At 35.2% G+C, this 23553-nt stretch overlaps 1 protein-coding gene across 2 annotated transcripts in view; it reads right to left on the bottom strand.

Moving 5' to 3' along the window:
- Positions 1-290: 290 nt before the first annotated feature.
- Positions 291-23553, bottom strand: part of AEBP2 (AE binding protein 2) — a 69398-nt gene continuing 46135 nt past the window's right edge. Inside the window, exons 4-9 of one of the 2 annotated variants that reach the window (XM_049625172.1) lie at positions 17909-18095; positions 13968-14092; positions 7733-7800; positions 5049-5162; positions 2417-2443; positions 291-1877 (exon numbers count right to left, since the gene is read on the bottom strand). In XM_049625172.1, the coding sequence (XP_049481129.1) occupies positions 1832-1877; positions 2417-2443; positions 5049-5162; positions 7733-7800; positions 13968-14092; positions 17909-18095 (567 nt within the window). In that variant the 3' untranslated portion in view covers positions 291-1831. Of the gene's footprint in view, positions 4554-5048; positions 5163-7732; positions 7801-13967; positions 14093-17908; positions 18096-23553 lie in introns of both variants that reach the window. The other variant, XM_049625173.1, reaches the window with a different exon arrangement.

The raw sequence follows: 23553 nt of genomic DNA, 5'->3' as shown, positions 1-23553 counted from the left end.
CAATCTTAATTGTATGTGTGTATATATACAAGTTACAAAACTATTTCATTTCAATTCCATATTCTTTTTGGTGTGTTAATATAGTATCAGACCAAAGTCAGATAAGCAGCAAAGTACCATGAGAGATTCAGTACTCAGAGGCTAGCTAATCAATAACCATGAAATTAGGTTTTGACATCTAAATATTTCTACACGAAAAAATTAATTTATTTGCTGTGCCCCTAAAGAAAATGAGATGTATATTTCAGATGTCGTTTTAAAATTCAATTGAATTGTTACAATTTTGAAGCTAAATGTGATTTGCTTTGTTTTATTAGAAAAAATACTCAGGCAAGGTCTACAATCATCGGTCAATTAAGAATGACTTACAAGAACATGAGGCAATAAAATAAAAAATACAGGTACAAACTATATATCTGAAACACTTCTATTTGGCAATTTTATAACAAATCAAAATTTTAAAAGAACAAAGGAGATCGCAGATTACTTCGTAGATACAGAATAAAGCAATTGATGAAGTGCTTAAGCAAAAGAAAACAAAAAAAGTAAAACACACTGCTTTCCTTTTCTTTTTAAAAAATAAATCACATTTGCTACAGATCAAATGGATAATACCCTTATTAAACAACCATTCCAGAATGTCTTATAGTAGCAGTGCTTTTATTTGCACTTCATTTAATTTTATATGACTCATTTCATGTATATAGATAGCTCTTTACCCCACTGTTAACGAATAAAGTCTCCCATAATTTTTATTATTTTAAAAATTTTTTTAAAGTAAATGAGAAATGATTTATGTATCATGGAACCTTTCCCATTTTGGAACCAAAGGCTTAATTCTATATTTTTGTCTATTCTTTTCTTTAAAAAATTTAGTGTAAAAACTGCTGGTTTTTATATCACTGTAGTAAAGTGAAAACTCCTCAATCAGGAGTATTTTTCTGCAGTTTGACTGCATATAACCACATATACTTTACAATATGTCCTTCCAACAGTAAGGAAATAATTGATTTCACGGTCACTGTCAGAAATGAGTGCCATAATTCTATTATGGGTACAGGTCCTCCCTCAAAGACTTTCTGGAAGGATGTTCAATGTGTTTTGTTCTTATAGATATTAACAGTAGTACATAGTCCCTTAAGTCTGCAAAGACATTTATTGTTAAAGAAGGTGCTTTATTAACAATTCCTCTGGCAGCACTAGTGAATTACAATATCCTTCAATATTATTTCTACCCATAATATATACATTTAACTTTCATGCCTCTAGAAAAACATCTACAGTACATTTCATAATATAAAAATATATTACAAATCTGCTGAATTATTTACAAGCAATGTTCTATTATCTCTATGCAACATTTGTTTGATACAATACTAACAAGTTACACATATTTCCATTTCTGTAAGTTAAAAAAAATCCATATGGCTTCTTGCTTACCAAGCAAGAAAGTGATTTTATTTTCCTTTTCAAAACCAACTTTGGTGCATAAAGGATTCAGTTTGAAGATACTTAAAAAAAAAAAAAAAAAAAAAATACAATTTTTCTTATGTTAAGATAAAACAGCTCATAAACCAAATGCTTTCCTCAGAAAAAAATTAGAGGCTTATATAGGTTAAAATGAAAATATGAGGATTATTCAAATAATTTGAAATAGAGGTTTTTCAAAAACCGTTAACAGATTAGTTATATAGGTAAATATTAACATACTGTACTCCATGAGAAAACCCTAGTCCTGAAAAGGGAGCCACCAGACATACTGCAACACTCTTTAACAGAAATTTTCAGCCCTAATTCGATAGACGAATTTTTAGTTGATTGCAAATGTCGTTCACTGTTTGCTTAAATACAAATTGAACACTTTTCTTATCAGAGTTCTGCAAAAGAACACAAATGGCAACCAATCACATCTATTTATCATAATTATCTCTTGATAATTTTCATTGTCTAAATATTTCCTAATATGACTTCAACTCAACAGACACTGTCAAGACAAATATCCTTACAGTGCTTTTGGTATTTTAAGGGCACATGTTGTAATTGTTTTTCTTTCCAATATAAACTACTGTAATTGCTAAAGGGGGAAAAAAAAGCAGCTTAAAGCAGCAAGCATGCAAAGCCTTTAAGAAGCTGTTCCACTAAGTTGCCAGAAGAGTGTTTGCTCAGTCTCCCACAGTACCATTCCATGAAAATGTGGATATACAGTAATATATTAATATATTCCACAGAAGAGCCTACTTCATTCACAGAATGTTTACACTAAGCATAAATATTATTCTAAATACCGGATTTAAGAAAAAAAAAAAAGGAAGGGGGTTATGACTCTAATGTGCAACTTTTACTAAACCCATTGTCAGTGACTAAGACTGCAGGTGTCCCCGCTTGTTTGCTTTTTATGTATTTATTTATTTTTTACCTCTTCAACCTCTTCTGCGGCATTGTTCTAGAAAGAGAGAAAAAGGAATATTCTTTTATTGGACTGAATCAAAAACACATTAAGTATTTCAAAAGAGACATTAAAAACATTAATAAGATATAGGCAGTGTGATAATCACTGATCATTAAAATTTATTTCCAAAGCATTCATAGATTAATGGATGCAAATTTCAGTTATATAATATAGCTTTTTAATAAATCCTTTTTATGTAGGCTAATGTGATTCTAAAAAAGAAATCATGCCTAACACATGCATGTTAGCCAACTAGGACTTTAAAACTGATGTTTAAACCTTGAATAAATATGTTCTTTTTAGTTTCATTTTGAAGTTAATATATTTTTAGGTTTGTCATGCTTTCATTTTGAGATGTGTATAAGCCACAAAATATTTCTCCTAAAACAAGTTTGAATAATCACTTTATTCTTTTTACTTAATTTCACAAGTTCTCCAAATCAAAATCCAGACCTCACTCACATGTTACACCACAGCAAATGTAGCCAGTTCTATTAATCTGTACCACTTTAGGAAAGACTCCATTCTAATTCCGGAATAGCAGAATCATGAAAATTTAGAGTCAAAATTAAATGTTAAGACCGGGGCAGGGGGCAGTAATACAGTTAAAGAAAATTAACTCTACAGATGCATTTAATATGTCTTAAGAACACCTTCATTACCCAAGAGTGACATCAATTTAGAATTGCAGACTTAACACTTTTCAGAACATACAATGCAATTCCTATGCTCTTTTGGACAATAGTTCTGCACCCAAATGGTTTTTTTTTTTTTTAAGTTACTTTCGCTAATATCTAAATTGCTTCCTATATACACAAAATAGCAAAAATAAGCTGTCTGTGAAAAAGGAAGAGCCTCAGAGAGGGAGAAGTAGAATGCAGGGCAGAAACACAAAAGTTAGTCTGAATCTTATAATTAAGATTCATGCCCCTTTGTCAACTCTCTGCCTAAGGGATGTTTACAACCAGTTCTAATAGCAGGGTGGCTCTCCCCAAATATCACTCTTTTAAAATGCTAATTTTAATTACTCCCTTCAAAGAGTAAGCAGAAATAAACCCTAAATTAAGTACCAGTAAATAAAGAATATTCAATTATTTTTCTCAAAAAGAAAAAGGTAAATCATGACTTGCCCGTATTTCTGATAGTGGATTTCCCTCAATCTCTCCTCTAAGGTAATTTCACCGTTTTTTATGCTAGTTAATTTCTCAATAACACAGTTCCATCACACAGAAAACAAGTTTTTATTGTACTTATTATTAGCATCTGCACTAGAAGATCTTTAAAACAATTTGCGGGGTTGGAGTGCCTGGGTAGCTCAGTCGGAAGCATCAAACTTTTCATTTCAGCTCAGGTCATGATCTCACAGTCGTTGGATCGACTCCAAGTTGGGTTCTATGGTGACAATGCAGAGCCTGCTTGGGATTCTCTCTTCCTCTCTCTGCCCTCCCCCTCCAATCAAAATAAATAAACTTAAAAAATAATAATTTGGGGGGAATAGGGAAAACTTAAGAATCTTGGGGTTTCCACAAGGCAAGTCCCATTCACTATGTGAGAATTTCCCTCAGAAGAGATCTTAAATTATAGAAATCCTATTAAACTGAATTACATTCCAGGAAGTTGAGTCATAGAATAAACAGAACCTTCAGAATGTTTAACTGCTACAGGATTTGACATAGGGACAGAGTCTCTTTATGACAGCTAAAATTCATACTTGGGATTATCAATTATTATATGCTATCTTATTCTTATTCAACCTATTCCTATGCAAAATACATATCAAGTTGAAACTGATTTTTAAAACATAAAAATCTGCTCATAAAGAGTGCCTTTTAAGCATTTTCCCCACTTTCTGAATCACCCTAGTATACATCATTTGGATGGAGGCAGTGTGGAGTTCAGTCATACCCTATCTGTGTAACCTTAGGCAAGCTATTTAAACTCTTGCCTCAGTTTTCCAATCTGTAAAACAGAGATAGTAACACCTACTTCACAGGCTGCTGTGAGGATGAAGTGTATGTAAAGCACCTAGCAAAGTGACTCAGCACATAGTCAGAAATGTTGGTCTCTTCTCCTTCCCCCCCTATACCTTCATAAGCACAGCACACTAAAACAAAGGTCAGATCAGAAAATTATTAGCAATGTGAACACTGAGCTTCCTCTTAAAAACAAACACAACAATATTTAAACTGTTCTAAAGGCTTGGGTAGAGTAGAAGTTTAAAAAATTCATCATTTATGGTATTTTAGGGCATTTGTGGTATAATCCCAGATCCATAAAAGTCTGGTATTGTAAAAAGAATTACGTATGTAAACAAAAGACACTTATTTTCAAAATAGTATGTACATTAGAATCTAAGCTATGTAAGATAAATCTGGAATTAAGTTGGCATATAAACTTTACCAAAATAATTATCTTTCTGGATTCTACAATTTATAAGCTTTTGTGATGTAATTTCCATATACAAAGCTCCAGAAAGCAAGCTATGCTTGGTACTGAAATTCAGTACTTAAAATTAAGTCCTAACCTTATATCCAAAAAGTCTAGGGAAATTTAAGATTATGATTCAAAAATTAAAACATCTAATCAAGAATTAGATTACCTGTATATGTTTGGATCCAAAAGCAAGGCAGTATCTTTGGGTAGCTTTGATAAATGAACTACTTTAGTTTTTAATTGATGTCGTTCACTTTCATTCACCCACACGTCAGGCAGACTATGAATTAAAAAACAAGTCATAAATGAAATAGCATTCATTTTAAACTTACCCTTTATATAACTTCACATTACCCAGACTTTTCCATTAGCGTGACTGAGCCACAGAAATTAACAACCTTCTCAGAAGCCAAAGAAATAGCAACGGGATGCGGAGTCCCAGGTAAAAAATGACAGTGAAATTTCAGGCATGAATTTGGGAATTAATTAGGAATTTTTGGTGGCAAAGCCATATCAAACTTAGAAACACATATTATAGAACACTGCCTTGTCTTTTAGTTCAATGAGTAAATGTCATACTTGAGCTTGACTTGATGGAGTTTTTCTTTTCTTTTTTTTTTTTTTTTTATTGAAGTACAGTTGACATCCAGTGCTATTTTAGTTTCAGGTATACAACATAGTAATTCGACAATTCCAAAAATTACTCTCTCACCATATCATATTATTATAGTAATATTGACTATATTCCTTATGGTAACACCAAGTTAAGAAATAAGTAAACACGAAGTAGATTAAACTCTACTTTAAAAAAATGCACATGACCAAAATCCTGAATTCAAAGAAATTCAATCCTATCAGGAAATTCAAATAAAAGCAATTTGATTGATATTTATACTGATCAATATCCAAAATACTAAAAATACACAGATATTTGACTATACTTTAAAGAAACTGTTTATAACCGTAACATAAAAAGAGCTCTTACAAATCAGTATGAAACAGGTGAATATTCATCAGGGAAAAAGGAACATGATAGACAAAGGATACAAACCAACAATTCACCAAAGATAAAAACAGTTTAAAAATTATCTTATTTGTAATCAAAGAAATATAAAATGTAAGAATGATAACAGTGTTAATAACCAGAGAAATAAGCTCTCTAATGTAGTGGATAGGATTATAATTGGCACAAATTTTCAGGAAGGCGATGTGTATTGAAACCCATCAATAATTTGCATAGTTTGTGTACTGGCTGATCTTAATATCTCTTTAACAGCAGAGAAAAACGGGTACCTTTAGTGTTTCAGGAAAAAAAGGAGTTCATTAAATAAGTTTTACACAGCCATTTCAAAATATTTTACAGTAGCATTTCCACAAAACCTGGATGGAGGGGATGTGTGTGGAAAATATGTTCTACGTTAATGGAAGTTTGATAGTCACAGGATTTAAAAAAAGCTAGATTTCTTTACTAATATGCTAACATGTATTGTAAACTCTCAAATCTATTGAAGAACTCTTAATTCACATCACATTAACATCTCCTTAGAATGAAGTCTGAGAAACAATACTGTAGAAAAATACTGAGTAACAAAAGATAAATGTTAACCACATACTATTAATTTCTGAAAAACCAAGTATACACAATGAGAGTCCATTCATTCATTTATTCTATTCTTGGTATTTATTGATTTTACCCCAAACTTTTATGATTTATATACCTTTATTACCTTTTCTAACAAAAAGAATTTTAATAAAAACATAAAAGGAGGGGCACTTGAGCAGCTTAGTCGGCTAAGCATCCGACTCTTGATTTTGGCTCAGGTCACAATCTCACAGTGCGTGGGTTTGAGCCCTCAATCAGGCTCTGCGCTGACAGTGCTGAGCCTGCTTGGGATTCTCTCTCCCCCTCCTCCTCCTCTTCCTTCTCTGCTCCTCCCCCAATTGTGCTCTCTCTCTCTCCAAAATAAATAAATAAACATTAAAAAAAAAGATAAAAGGAAAATTAAACACAAAAACATGAAAAACCTAAGGATTTTCAGGGCCAGAAAAATATAATGCTTTTGGAAAACAAGCTAAATGATTTTTCTTTATCACTGTGAGCTAGAAAATGTTTAGAATGTTTTTAAATGATTCAAACACAGGCAAAACTAAGGCTGCTTGCGTACTGCCTGAGGGTCATCTAAAAATCATAAAAATAATTACATTCTAAAAATGATTAAAAATTGCTACAACTTTTATTGAAAACAGAAACAGCTAGTTGTAAAGGTTGTAACTTGAGTCAGGTACTATAAGAACTTTCACAGATTCTTTAACCCTGACAGGTCAAAATGTTTTGCAGTCTAATTTCTGTAATTCTTTTATATTCAAACACAGTAACTATTCAAACACAGTAGATATTTGAGTGTAAGATCATGATAAAAATAAGAGAGTCTATGGGGCACCTGAATGGCTCAGTCAGTTATTAAGCATCTGACTTCAGCTCTGCTGTCAGTACAGAGCCACTTCAGATCCTCTGTCCCCTCTCTTTCTGCCCCACCCCCACACGTGCACCTGTATACTCACTCTCTCAAAAATAAACATTAAAAAGAAAATAAGAAGGATGCCTGAGTGGCTCAGTCAGTTAAGCGTCTGACATTGGCTCAATCATGATCTCATGGTTTGTGAGTTCGAGCTCTGCACTGGGCTTTGGGCTGACAGCTCAGACCCTGGAACCTGCTTTGCATTCTGTGTCTCCCTCTCTCTCTCTGCCCCTCCACAGCTCGCACTCTCTCTCTCTCAAAAATAAACATTAAAAAAATTTTTTTAAAGAAAATAAGAGTCTATTAATTATACAGTATTTCAAATACTTACATGTCTTCAGGCATCCAATGAAGCAAAAGTTTTATCTTTCCAGAATCCTCTTTTCTCTTAGCTATTACCTAGTAATGATATAAGAGTTCATAAAAATTATTTGTAAAACATTATTTTAATGCATCAATAAAAAGCAGTTTTGATTCTAATTAAGAATTTTTAAGTATTCATATCCTGGACCAGATATTATCACAGAATTTTGTTCTGACCTGCTTTAATAGCAGCTTCACCTTTTGATCATATATTTTCACAAAAGAAACAGAGAAAAAAGGAGTTGAAAAAATTTTGTATGCCCAAATATTAATACCATATTATCTTTATTAAGGGACTGAAAAATGCTATTTATTTTACTATTAAAGTCTGAAGATTAGCTAGACTGCCAACCAACAATGCATTAGTTGAAAATTTTTTTTTAAATTTTTTTAATGTTTATTTATTTTTGAGACAGAGAGAGACAGAGTGCAAGTGGAGGAGGGGCAGAGAGAGAGGGAGACACAGAATCTGAAACAGGCTCCAGGCTCTGAGCTGTCAGCACAGAGCCCGACACGGGGCTGGAACCCACGAACCGTGAGATCATGACCTGACCCGAAGTCGGACGCTCAACCGACTGAGCCACCCAGGTGCCCCTAGTTGAAATATTTTTAAAGAATAAGATGGTAAAGAAAAAAGAACTGCGGAGATGGGAGAAGTCTATAATTTATGACTAAGATATTTGTTGTTTGCTTGGATGTTTTTGTTTGCTGGTTGGTTTGTGTTACTTTAAATGAAACAGCCAATCAGTGTTTAGGTTCAATTATAAGGAATCTACAGATCAACCTAAATTAAAAAGACCTACATAACATAAAGTATGAAAAAGGGAATATACTGGGGTGCCCAGTTAAGTGCCCAACTTCAGCTCAGGTCATGATCTTGCGGTCCGTGAGTTCAAGCCCCCCGTAGGGCTCTGTGCTGACAGTGCAGAGCCTGGAGCTGCTTGGAATTCTGTGTCTCCCTCACTCTCTGGCCCTCCCTGGTTCATGCTCTGTCTCTTTCTCAAAAATAAATAAAACATTTTTAACAAAGGGTAATATACTGGTCATTCATTACTAGATTCTGAAAATTAAGATAATGCTTAAATAATAACTGACCAAAATGGTATTTTGTAACTCTTACAACTTCCATATTAGCAAAATTAGCACTGTAGTGTTCTCATAATCGAAGTCTCAGTATTTTCACCAACTTTAAGCTGCAAACAGCCACCTCAAAATATGTTGAAGTATTATATTAAAGTAAAAACAGCACTTTATACATCAATAAAACCTATAATTCCCATTACTTAAAAACCAACAGTTAGGTAACTCTAATTCTAGACTTGATAATAAGATTAATTTAAAAGACTAAAGACAAATCTGAGGATGCTGAAACAAAACACCTCTACAAAAAATTATAATATAAAAACAATGCAAACCAACTGACTAGTAACTAGGATTCTGCTGACCTCTTCTGGAGAAGGCTCAGAAGAAAATGTTTCAATTAAAGACGACAAATTAGGCAAACTGCATATAGCATAGTACCACCTCACACATATATTTTTCTGCAAAACCGTTTCATTATCTACACAGGTATTTCCTATAAATGCTTATTTGATTACTAAGGAAACTTAAAATTGCAGTTTGTATTGAATATCTGACTGCTAAAAGAAGCAATTCTGTTTAACACATACCACCTCCATCAAAACCTTTCTAGTCATGGAACTTGGGTGAACCTGTCCACCTAACTCCTTTTTCTTTTTTTTTTTTTTTAATTTTTTTACATTTATTTATTTCTGAGAGACAGAGAGATAGAACGTGAGTGGGAGAAGGGCAGAGAGAGAAGGAGACAGAATCCGAAGCAGGCTCCAGGCTCTGAGCTGTCAGCACAGAGCCCAATGCGGGGCTTGAATTCAAGAGTTGTGAGATCATGACCTGAGCTGAAGTCAGACGCTTAACTGACTGAGCCACCCAGGTGTCCCACTCCTTTCTTTTCTATTATGTCCACGAAGACCTGTTCCCAGACTGATGCCTCTTCTAACCACTTTCCTCAGCAAAAAGCATTCCTCAAGATTACACTCTACTTTTGTGGCTCTTCCTTAGTCAAGGTCCTTCCACAAGGTCACTTGAGATGCAAATCATCCCTACTCCTTAGTTTTTATGGAAAAAAAACTTGTCATACCTTGTATGACAAACATAGGTATGTTCTTAAAATCTCTCAAATGTTTTCTACAGCTAAAAAGCTTATGTTTTCATCTTCATAAATGGTTTTGTCCACGTAAATTAAAAAAGAATTTTTCCAGACTCCTAATATAATCACCACTATTTTTAGGTCCTTCACTTTTTTGATCATAACTATTCCTCCCATGGTGAACCTAAGGATTTCATCACAAGGGAGATGCTCTAATGAAAGCATGTGAATGTTGATGCTTCATTTCTTAAAACACAACTGTACTCATCATTGTCACCACTATTCCCTAATATGTAGAGATACTTGCTCATTACCAAACCATTATTTCATCAGATTTATTGTCCTTTAAAATCAGTGATAAGCCCCAAATCTCACTCCTTAGACTTCTTTATTTATACTTAGTTCCTACATGATTCTATCCAGTCTGATTCCTTTAAATACCACTAATATGCTGAAAACTTACATATTTGTACCTGTGGCCGTACTTCTTCTCTGAGCTCAAACTCTTACATCCATGTGCCTAAGTTAAAGAGGGAGTAGATTCTCTACTGAATGTATCAAAATTATAGCTCTTGACACTCCCCTCTCCCCCAGTCTGCTTTCCCCAAAGCCTCTATTAAATAGCAACTCCACTACTTTGCCCAGTTGCCCAGGCCAGAAACACTGTGGGCATCCCTTACTTTCATTACCAAACCTGACATCTGATCCATCATAATTCTGGTTAGTAGTACTTTCAAAAGATATCCAGAATCTAACCCTTCTCCACATCTAACCATTCTAAGCATCTCCACCATAACCATTCTGGCCTTTTCTCACCTGAGATAAAAAGGCTGATGTCTCTTTCCCCCACCCTGACCTACATTCTGTCCTCAACACACAAAACAAGTGAGCACATTAAAATCCACATGAAAGAGGGGCACCTGGGTGACTCAGTCGGTTAAGCGTCCGACTTCAGCTCAGGTCATGACCTCAGGGTTTGTGAGTTCTAGCCCCATGTCAGGCTCTGTGCCGACAGCTCAGAGCCTGAAGCCTGTTTCAGCTTCTGTGTCTCCCTCTCTCTCTGCCCCTCCCCTGCTTGCGCGCGCTCTCTCTCTCAAAACTAAACATTAAAAAAAAAATCCACAAGAGAAAAGAGATCAGTGAGTTCACCAGGGTAGGGGATGGAGGCAGAGATGAACTATAAAATTACAGTAGAAAACCTCTGAGTGATGGGAATGTTCTGTATCTTAATTGTGGCGGTGGTAGTGGTTTCACAGGTAAGTACAATTGTCAAAACTCATAGATAACTGTTTAAGTGGGTACAATTTTATTTATTACACCTCAATAAAAATTATTATAAAAAAAAAAACAGCAGACCATGGCTACTCCAATTTCTTCAATGGCTTCCCATCACACAAAGAATAAAAGCCACAGTCTTAGTCAAACAAGGTTCTCCCCACTCTGACTTAACTCTTACTCTCTCTGCTTTCGTGCATACTTGGCCTATTTTCAAACATACTTGGCATATTCGCACTTTGCAATTCTATATTTGATTTTCCCTCTAGTGATGATGTTCATCCCCCTAATAACTGAATGGTTCACACCCTCACTTCCTCTATTTCATCTTATCATGTCTTTTCCACTAGACATAGTTTATTGTTTTGTTTTAATCAGTTTTGTTCTCTGCTGTATCATTAGTACAAAGCAGGTGCTCAGTATTTAAGTGAATGGACAAATGAGTACTAATGCCATACTATGGGTCTGGTGACCACAACTTACTTATTGACCTTTGAAAAGAAGAACAATTATAGACCAAATCATGAGCCTACGTTACCAAACTTCAAAGGAGGACTTCAACCATCACTGCTGAACAAGCCCCTGATCTTGCTGAATCCCAACAAAATTCCCATTACAGCCATTTTAACTTTGGTCTTCACAAACTCTGTTTTTCCTTTCAATACTTTTGTTCTTATTTAGATAACTATATTTCCAATTTTTTTTATATTTATTTTTGAGAGAGAGAGACAGAAAGACACACACACACACACACACACAGGATCCAAAGCAGGCTCCAGGCTCTGAGCTGTCAGCACAAAGCCTGACGTGGGGGGGCTTGATCTCACGAACCGTGAGATCATGACCTGAGCCAAAGTCAGACACTTACCAGACTGAGTCATCCAAGTGCCCCTCCAATATTTTTTTTAATCCAATTTTTCTTCATAGAGAATATACAGTTTCACCTTTCCTCAAACCCAAACTCACACCTCTCATGTGCTCCAATCTCAGAGCAATGATTCCCTTGCTTTGTGTCTAATCTTCTACATTTGTTGCCTTTAATTCTAGCAATCATAGTCAAAACTGGGAATTTTTCATTGGAAGTATACACAAATGAAAAAGTAAAAATGCAATGCAACAAAACCTCAAGGTTACAGGAGATGGAAAAAACAGATATTCAAACCAGCAGAGAAATTGGTATCAATATGATCTTTTGTATTTTATCCTTGTGTATTCTGATTGATCTAAATACTAAAACCTAAATTTAGTATATTTTATATTTCAAGAGTCAAAACAATCTCTTTCTCCAGAGATTCAAATCAACAAGGTCTGACCTAAAATTTACCTCGGGGTACCTGGGTGACTCAGTTGGTTAAGCATCTGACTCTTGATTTCAGCTCAGGTCGTGACCTCACGGTTCGCAAAACCAAGCGTGGCCCACGTCGGGCTCCACACTGCATATGGGACCTGCTTGGGATTCTCTTTCTCCCTCTCTTTCTGCTCCTCTCCTCCCCACCCCCACCCCCGCTCTCAAAATAAATAAACATTTTTTAAAAACACTAAAAAAAATAATAAAGATGACTGCATAATAAAACAGCAAAGGGCCTGGGAAAACGAACAACTCTGTTACCTCCTAGCTAACCAAAAATAGCTACTGCTTTTTCAAATTTGGTACTTTTCCTATATTGAACAACACAGTCATTCAGCAAATAAACGGAGTACTATGTGTCAGGAACAATTACAGAAACTTGGGATACATCAGTAGAATAAATAAATAAAAAATCCCTCCTTCAGGGCACCTGGGTGGCTCAGTCAGTTAAGCATCAGATTCTTGGTTTGGCTCAGGCTGATCTCACAATTTCATGAGTTCAAGCCCCATGGTGGGCTCTGTGCTGGCAGCACAGAGCCTGCTTGGGAGTCTCTCTCCCTGCCCCTCCCCCACTCACAATGTCTCCATGTCTCTCTCTCTCAAAATAAATACATAAACTTAAAAAAAAAAATCCCTCTTTCATAAATCTTTAATTTTATGGCCATTATCTTATTTCTTTAGATGTGTTTCTGAGGCTGAAGGAAAAGCATGTAAGCACTCAGGGATAAGACTTAAAAGAAGTCTAATACTCTAACTTTACAAATGAGGAAACCAGAAAAGACACCTAATTATAAGGTCAAAGCCTGATCTGCAAATGCCTACAAGCCCAAATGTCACCCTAATATTCCTAAATAGCTCAAATTAAAGGCTAAAATATTCAATTGAATCATCAAAATGTTGAACTGTGGGGAATACAGTTGACTCTTGAACAGCCCAGAGGTTAAGGCTGCCAACCACTCACCCAGTCAAAAACCCACATATAACTTTTGACTCCCCAAGAACTAACAGCCTACTGTTGACCAGAAACCTTACCGAAAACATAAACAGTCAATTAACACATATTTTGTACATTATGTGTATTATATACTATATTCTGACAATAAAGTAAACTAAAAGAAAACACTAAAATCATAAGGAAGAAAAAAGACATTTACAGTACTTTACTATGTTTATTGAAAAAAATCTGTATGTAAGTGGATCTGTGCAATTTAAACCCATGTTGCTTAAGAGTTAACTGTATTTGCTTTACAACCAACAATACAAGTAATTTTTAAAATACTGATAAAGCAGAACTTTTTGATTTTGTTAAAATATATATTCTAAGGTTTTGAGCAGTTTAGAAATGTGATTGTGAAAGTCAAAATACATGTTCTTGCAGACCTACATAATTAAAAAACAAAAACAAATACTTACAGTACTATGAAAAACAACACTGTGTCCCTTCCCTAAACTTTCTATATGAGCTGAGAGGTTAAAGCATATGGCTCGATGTCTTATCGCATCCAGTGTTTGTGCATCGAAGAAATCATGTGGTCGTGCTAAAAGTCAACACAAAAGAAGTAAAGAATATTTAGAAAAATGTAACAATTTGCCAAACAGCCAAATAGTCCATTTTCTACAAAAATGTAATAAGTAAGGGTTAAAACAATTAACAAGTATCTATCTGGTGTTTAAATAAAAAATTTTATTTTGCTTTCAGAACATGGGTTCTAGCTGACAAGAAGAATATACAAAAGCTAATGAGTGAATGTGGCTTAATTGTGCCGTTTGGTGTGGGAGGTTGTAACCTCAGACCTCATGATTCCACATTTCAGCTATCTTTTCCATGTAATTTCATATTTCACTCCAGCATCTTGCCTGAGCACCAGTCCTGCATTTTCAACAATCTGATGAGTATCTCCATCTATCAACACACTGAGATCTAATTCACCACAGCCAAACATATAACATGTATGTCAGGAATACTCTATATTTATAAACATGTAATCAAAAATTTTCCAAATTTGGGGCACCTGGCTGGCTCAGTGGGAGGAGCATGCGACTCTTGATCTCAGGGTCATGAGTTCAAGCCCCACGCTGGGTGTAGAGATTATCTGAACAAATAAACTTAAAAAAAAATTCCAAATTTGACAAACTGGTAATATTATTTTGGAGTTCTTGACAATTATTTTCTTGACTGTAAAGAACTCTTCCAACAACAATCTAAGAAAATTATGAATACATCCTTGAATGCCAATGAGTCCGCCAAAATTCTTTCTAACTCCCAACTCCACCAGTTATTAGCTGTGCAGCTTTAGGCAAACTGCTTAATCTACTTGGCCTGTTTCCTTATTTGTGAAACGGAGATAACAACAGCTATAGTTTAGGAAAAAGAAATGCATGTGAAAAATGCCTTCATAAGTCACAAAGCAGTTTATATTAATAAGCTTATACTACTTTTAAAAATAAACTCACAAACCTAGAGTAAGCTTTAGTGTAATCACAAAACTATACACTAAAGGTTTAATTTGGTAAGAACATTTTTTAAATTTCTATTTTCATCCCGCTAGTATTATTATAAATTGTGCTATTTTTATTCCTAATAAGAACATTGCTCACAACAAGGAAAATGAATTTATTTTACAATTGCGGAGCTTACTAATACATGTAATTTTTCAAGATCATATGTAATTAAGAATTACATTTTATTGACATTAAAAGAGAGGGCTTGATTTCCTGCTACAGCATATTCTGAATTACACGTATGCTGATTTACCACACTATTCTGATTTACTACTATATGAAGTGGATTTTCCTTTACTAATCATGGAGTTCTCAGAACACCTACACAAATTCACCAGAGCTTTTGTGGGGAAATGTTTCACCAGTTGGCATACTCAATACAACAACCTAAATAGCTTTTTTTTTTTTTACTGGATCTTTCTTCAAAAGGAAATAAGCAAAACAACATCAAGTAATAAACTAGCAAAACCCACAACACTAGGAATGCAACAGGAAATCAGTAAGAAAAAAATATCTGACATATACGGAATAAAAAAGTCATGATTTTACTTAAACACTGAGAAACAAATTCCCTTCCTGTTAGATTTGTAGCTACTGGGAGGAAAAGAAAGCGTACTCTATTCTGTCCATGCTCTCCAAATACACTTTTTCCTGGGCATGATAAGCACTTAGGAAAAATAGAAACTAAAATATAGTCTCCAAAGCAGGTCTTGTCATGATCCATTAGGGTAAGGGAAGAAAATAGTATCACTACTTTTTTTTTTTCCATCTCAATGTTTTTTTCATATATCCTTCTTGGTGATTGTTTTATAACGTGCATCAGCAGCATTACCTGTGTGTACTGTGTAAGTACATGTTGGGATAGGGTGCCCAAGCATTTTTTTTTTTTCTTTTTAACTGATGAGCTGTACAATCAAAAACTTCTGGAGACCACAAAAATAGAGGCTCTATTTTCCTGTGGTTCAGAATTAAACATACCATCTGATTTCTTTTTTTGCCCTTCAGGTATGGTATTATGGGTATCCTTCCCAAGAACAGTACCATAGTTATGTAAAAGAATATTCTTAGGAGATGCATTCTTAGAATCTATGTTGTAATCAGAACAAAAAAACTACATATATAGGGAGATAAAGCAAATATGGCATATTCTCTAAATGAAGGATATGCAAGTATTTATTGTACTCTTCTTTCCACTTTACTTTGAAGTATGTTACAGAAAAGCTTCGAAATAAATTTTATAAATTGTGTCAAAGAGAAAATGACTTAAGCTGCAGTTCTACTGTTCATTGATATACTTCTCTCCCAGTTGAGTGAAAATGACCTTTCTGAATCACATGAGGAAGGCACTAGCAAAGTGATGATTTTACTACACTGCTACAGATAGGTACATTTTTAAAGAAGGAATGGACTGCAACAGCAGCAACCCTGCCATTCAAATCTTAACAGTGACTGCTCACAACGACAGCTCCTGAATCTTTTAAAGCTCATATACTCAGGATTATCTTTATTCTCCCCCCATAAAACAGGAAACAAAAAGATTGTTTTTCCCCACCACTCTCCCTACACAGCCTGTTTTAGTAGTTAATACTGGAAAAAACAACACTCTCAAAAGAGGCCATATACTTAAGCAGGCACCAGTCCCTCCTTCTCTAAGAAAGAACTAGATATTTAACCCATTCTCTTTAAAAGAACTAGCAAATTGCATAGATACTACCAAATAATACGAAAAGTCAGTAAGTTTAAATGATTACTACGTATACACAGAGATGAAAATAGTAATGAGGCTATTGAGTCAAAGAGGCGGGAAAGTGATTCTCAACTTTGAATACCATAATATATATTTAGCAATTTTCTGTGTGATTGCAAGTACCACATCAATATTCAAGTAAAAAAAACCAGATGTAATTTCTGTTTTTCTAAAAGGAAGTCAAAAGGAAAATGGATCCATAACCTAAATTCAATAGCCAACTTTGAAAAATAAACATTTATTTCAAAAATAAGAAACTTAAAAGAGAGCTTAGAAAAGTTTGTCACCCACGGTTTGTTCATTTGTCCACTGTAGCTCTGTAGTAACAAAAAAAATTTGAACATTTTAGAGACAAGCCTTCTAGTCTGGATTAGTGTCTGGAGTCTCTTCTACGTTCTAATCAAATCCCAAGAGAAAAGGTAAGGTACAATCTATTTTTTTTCTATCTAGTTCACCCTTGCAGTGGACTCCCTTTCAATAACAGCTTCAGTCAATTCTCGCTCTCCATTCAGGATGTGCTGAATCAGCCAGCTGACACCACAAACCAGGCAGAGTGCTAGGCTGTGGAGCTTCAACATCAATTCCTGCTCCCCACGTATATAAAACTTATCATCTAGACTATACCCTAAATATTGAGGATACATTTCATAATCTGGTAATTAAACATATTAACATATGTGTTACAACACATTTAAGTACAGAGACACACACTACAAATAGTTTTGCTATTCACCCATACCACTCTGCAGCAGATTGGTTACTTTTACTTCATTATTACCTTTAACATGTTCAAATTTTCTAAAATACCAACACCGCCATATTTTAAATTTTCTTGTTTTACAGCAGAATCAAAGGAACCCTCAAACTCTAACTGTATACAGACTTTGTATTCTAAGGCCACATATACTTACCCTCTCTTAACTAGAAAGGTAAGACAAAACATACATCACTGAACTCTCACACTAACACCCAAGGGATCCCATCTGTTTATTACTGTTAACAAAAATACACAGAGTTAAAGAACAGTAAAACCTGAATTTGCATGAAAGCCCAACATAGAAACAAAAGCTATCTACTACATACAGATTTTTAGTGAAAAACTTACGTAATGAACGTCGTCTTTTGTTCTTTAATTTTCTCCTTTTGTTCATTCCAGCTTTAGAAGGAGATTCTTCTTTGGCCTTTGGCTGGCTAGAAACTTTTGAGGAGTTCTGCTGACTGAAGTGTGTGGGTACATGGCGAGCTAGCCCTCCCTGAGAAGCAAAGCTGGCATTGCAGCCACCAACAACACACTAGATAAAGATAAAAAAGGATGTCAGGGATGCTATGCAAGGCACAAGTATATGAAGGAGTGAATATTCTGTTATTTTCAAAAGTAAATGAGTAACACTATAGAACTATTCCAGATAGAAACTACGAGAGATTACTACACCCTTTCTTTTTAAATTTTTTTTTTCAACGTTTTTTTTATTTATTTTTGGGACAGAGAGAGACAGAGCATGAACGGAGGAGGGGCAGAGAGAGAGGGAGACACAGAATCGGAAACAGGCTCCAGGCTCCGAGCCATCAGCCCAGAGCCTGACGCAGGGCTCGAACTCACGGACCGCGAGATCGTGACCTGGCTGAAGTCGGACGCTTAACCGACTGCGCCACCCAGGCGCCCCTACACCCTTTCTTTTTATAAGGTGCCCCAAATAATACATATTAGGCAGTGGCAGAGCTGGGAAATAAAACTCTAGTGTCACGACTCTCCAGTTTACTGCTCTTCCCATTGTACACAAGACAAAAATAGTGAGATCTTCTTCCCAGAAAAATCAGGTTTTGAATTAATCACTTTGCTAAGAAAAACAGTTAACTTTTTTTAAATCAGAGAATTACATATCCTGACAATTACTTGGGACTCCTAGATTTCTTTTTTAATGTTTATTTATTTATTTGAGAGAGAGAGCACGAGAGCGCGATGAGCATGGGAAGGACAGAGAGAGAGGGAGAGAAAAGAATCCTAAGCAGGCTCCGTGCTGTCAGCACAGAGCCTGACGCGGTGCTCAAACTCATGACACGTGAGATCGTGACCTGAGCTAAAATCAAGAGTCAGATGTTTAACTAACTGAGCCACCGAGGCACCTGGGGACTCCTAGATTTCTAAAATTATTTTTATCTTAACCATACATACTACTTCAATACGTTCAGCAGCCTCCCTACTGTTCTACCCTGTTGTAACAGGGAAGAAATACAGTGATACTGACTTTTAAACAATTAGACCCAGCTACTCCGAGAAGACTTACCCTCAGGGTTGGTTTTACCCAACTCGTTAAGTTCCATTAAATAATGCCTCTTTAGCCTTCAGCACTTGCCAAGACTGAGATAACTACCCAAGTCACCTGGCAGATCTGCTACTCCAACAATGAATGCAGAACGTTTAGATATCACTAAAATTATAATAAACAAATTAGCTACAGTACAAAGTGTATGACATCTAACAAGTGAATGTTAGTAATTAAAACAAATGCCATTTACAAAATGATCACCACAGCAAAATTCATAGCTAGATTTCCAGGGGCTCTTCTATTGGTAACTAAGCCAATTTACTTAGATTCTGACTTGACAACCAAACTCCAAGCATCCAAATCCGCCAAATCATGTCAAACACCAAATAAATCTATCACAACTTAAGAAAAGCTCATCCCTTTGCAACTACATGGATGGAACTTGAGGGTATTATGCTAAGCGAAATTAGAGAAAGACAAATATCATATGACTTCACTCATATGAGGAATTTAAGATACTAAACAGGTGAACATAAGGGAAGGGAAGCAAAAATAATATAAAAACGAGGGGGACAAAACCTAAGAGACTCTTAAATATAGAGAACAGAGGGCTGCTGGAGGGGATGTCGAGGGGGGATGGGCTAAGTGGGTAAGGGGCATTAAGGAATCTACTCCTGAAATCATTGTTGCACTATATGCTAACTTGGATATAAATTAAATAATAATTAAAAAAAAAAAAAGCTCATCCTCCTTTGAAGATACTCTCACACTTTCAGACTGCTTATCTACGTATCGCAATTAATCCTTTCTTCAGGTATTTTGAAGGCAAGAACATACTTTTATGAATATATATACGTATACATATGTGTGTGTGTATCCAGAACCACCTTGCAAATCATAGCTATTTCTACATATATCTGAAGAACTCAACTATTTATAGATTCTGGTAAAACTGATGCTGGCTGAAACATTTCAGAGCAACCCCCTCAGGCAGTGTCATTCATAAATATTCTATTTATTCTGTATACAACAGACCTTTTATGGGCTTAATGGCACTCAGCATTGCTAATAAAAACCTTTGCCCATTCTAAGGTGTACACTAAGAGGCAGAGGAATGATTCAAGGTTTTAATTCAAATACTTATTTAAAAAAAAAATTTTTTTTTTTAAGGGCACGGGGCAGGGGGACCAGAGTGGCTCTCAGTCAGTTGAGCATCTGACTCCTGGTATCGGCTCAGGTCATGATCTCAGGGTGGTGCGATAAGGTCTGTGTCAGGCTCAAGCACGGAGCCTATTTGGGGATTCCCGCCCCCCATTTGCACACGCGAGCTCTCTCTCCCTCAAAATAAAATAAAAAATATTTACTCTATGTACTGTGAACCATGCAAGATGCTAGAAGTATAAGGATGAATAAGACACAGTACCCCCCTGAAAGAGCTTACAATATGTCAGTAGGCATATGACACCTTAAAGAACTACAGTTAGGCTTAGGGGGCAGAGTGCTATGGGAACCCTGAAAAGGAGCAATTAACCATATCCAGTGCTTGAAAGTATTTCACTCAATTCTTTTAATACTTTTTTAAATGTTTATTTCTGAGAGAAAGAGAGACAGACAGTCGATCAGTTTGAGAAAGTGCACGTAGGGGAGGGTCAGAGAGAGAGGGGGACAGAGGATCCAAAGCAGGTTCTGTGCTGACAGCAGACAGCCCCAAGTGGGGCTCGAATTCAAGAACCACAAGATCATGACCTGAATTGGAGTTGGACAATTAACCAACTGAGCCACCTAGGTGCTCCTCATTCAAGTCTTACAATGACCTTATCAATAGTGTTACCCTCAGCCTATATCAAGAATGTTCAGCTACAGATTCTGGCGATGAAAAGTTTAGCATCTAATGGTTACTGAATTCTTAGAATTAAAAAATTTATATTTAAAAAAATATATATATTTCAAGTGCCAAGAAAAAAGAATGCTTTTTAAAAGTTTCCATCTCCTATTGATTACCACACTGCCATAGAACGACACTGTCCACAAAAGCCACTAGCCAAATGTTGCTACTTAAACACTTTAAGGCAACTGTAACTAAGAAACAAAATTTCAATTTTATTTAAATTAATTTTTATTTATTGAGGTGAAATTCATGTAACACACTACTTTAAAGTGTATAATGCAGTGGTCTTTAGTGCATTGACAACATTGTATAACCACCAGCTAGCTCCACATCCTTGTCAACACTTGTTATTTTCAGTTTATTTTATTAATCTTTTATTGAGGAGGGCACCTGTTGGGATGAGCACTGGGTGTTGTACGGAAACCAATTTGACAATAAACTGCATATTAAAAAAGAATAAATAATAAATAAATAAAATCTTAAAAAAGCAAAAAAAAAAAGTAATCTTTTACTATTAACATTCAGGCCAGCCCTTCCATTTTAATTTTCAATTAAATACCTGATACTCAATTTCACTACTGAAAAACTTTTAAATGTATCTGCAATAGCTTGCTACGTGAATCTACCTCTCCAACTACAAATTTTTGAAATCTAAATAAAGATCAAGTATTCAGCATCTGAAATGAGAAGGCTTAAGTAAAATTACCCTCATGGGTTAGTTTTACACTGTCCAATACATTTTAATCATTAGATACCTATAGTACTAAGCACCTGAAATATGGCTCTTCTTAAAAAATATTGTAAGTATAAAATATGCACTGAACTTTGAAGATTTAGTACACAAAAAAGCAAAAACTTTCATTAATTCTGTATATTGCTAAGATGTTGAAACAATACAAGGAGTTAAGCCAAAGATATTGTTTAAATTATTTTCACCCATTTCAATTATTTTAATGAAACACTGGAGAATTTAAAATTATATATTTGGTTCACACATATTTGTGTTACACAGTACTGCACAGAATAAAGCCACAGAGTATTTATTTTTCTTACTTTTAAATTTTAGAAGATATCATCCTTGTATTTCCTAACATCTACTTTAAAAACTACATTAATTGTCTTTGGTGGCCCATGTGTCAGATACTTTAAGGAATACAATATAAGTAAGATAGTCTTTGCCCTGGAATTCCCAGTTTAATATTGGTTATTCAAACAAATCTGCTGGAAAAACATCACATTTCAAACTTCCGAATAGCTACCTGAATACAATTAAGACAGAGATGACAGTAACAGTTTCAGATCCAAGCCCTCAGGTTTAAATTCAGAAGGATTTTGTGATATAATTCCATCCAGCATTACCCTTAATTATAAGGGTCCCAATACAATAGCAGATACATTTTGTCCCAGAATCCTTCAAGACTGCAACGAATAGGCCCTGAAAGCATCTAGAACTGAGTAAATATCACAAGTGTATTTTAATCAGTGGTGATTCAATGCTCTGGAAATGAATGAGAATTCTAGTAGAAAATAGTTTTATCTTTGCTTTTAATCATTCATCCATCAAGAATCATAAACAAATCTAAAAAAGAAAACCTAAAAGTACAATGAGAATTTAAAATGAGAGAGAGTCCTTTATTAAAAAGAAATACGAGGGGGCGCCTGGGTGGCTCAGTCGGCTGAACGTCCGACTTCGGCTCAGGTCACGATCTCGTGGCTTGTGAGTTCGAGCCCCGCGTCAGGCTCTGGGCTGATAGCTCAGAGCCTGGAGCCTGTTTCAGATTCTGTGTCTCCCTCTCTCTGCCCCTCCCCTGTTCACACTCTGTCTCTCTCTCAAAAATTAAATAAAACATTTAAAAACAAAAAAAAAAGAAATACAAGAATCACACACATTTCACTTAAATACAAATTTTACCCTAGAAAATAATTTTAAGCATCATCTAATGAAAATTCCATCCATTATGTATATATCACAGAAAACAAGGTAAGAGACAAATCAGCTATTGCCTCAAGTGGACTTTCATTCCTCTCAACAAGAATATTTCATGGTGAATGTGGTTTTAATGTTCAAAGATTCATTTTTTCCCCAACACATACAATGATCCATGAATTCAAGCCACCACATTGATGTCCTGATTTCAACAATCAGGGGAAAATCTGGTTGTTGGATACCAAATGCTTTAAATGATCTATTTCCCAAATCCACTGAAATACTCTCTATATACTGACTACTGTTGTGGTCAAGCAGCTGTTCTAAAATGTGGAATCACTGTTTTTATTTTTCGCCCCAAACATGTTCAAATGAAGCAATACTAACAATGTCTTTTCTAGTACTAAGACCGCCTTATTCATATATTCCCAGAAGTGCTATGAATATCTACAAGGGGCTACTGAAACACCGAGGACAAAACATCAGTTTCACAGGAGACATGGTAGTATTTATTAATAAAGTAGGTAATCTAAAGAAAAATAAAAATTCCGGGCGGGTAGAAATGTTGGTTTTTTAGTTGTGACAAATGTATCACAGTAATATGAATGAGGCAACACTAAGGGAAACAAACTAGGTGAAGGCACATGAATAGTCTATCTCTGCAGCTT

The sequence above is a fragment of the Panthera uncia genome, chromosome B4 (genome assembly GCF_023721935.1).
Source record: "Panthera uncia isolate 11264 chromosome B4, Puncia_PCG_1.0, whole genome shotgun sequence".
Lineage (NCBI taxonomy): Eukaryota > Metazoa > Chordata > Mammalia > Carnivora > Felidae > Panthera > Panthera uncia.
The sequence above is the reverse complement of the archived record's forward strand: the minus strand, read 5'-3'. Positions and strand labels throughout refer to the sequence as shown.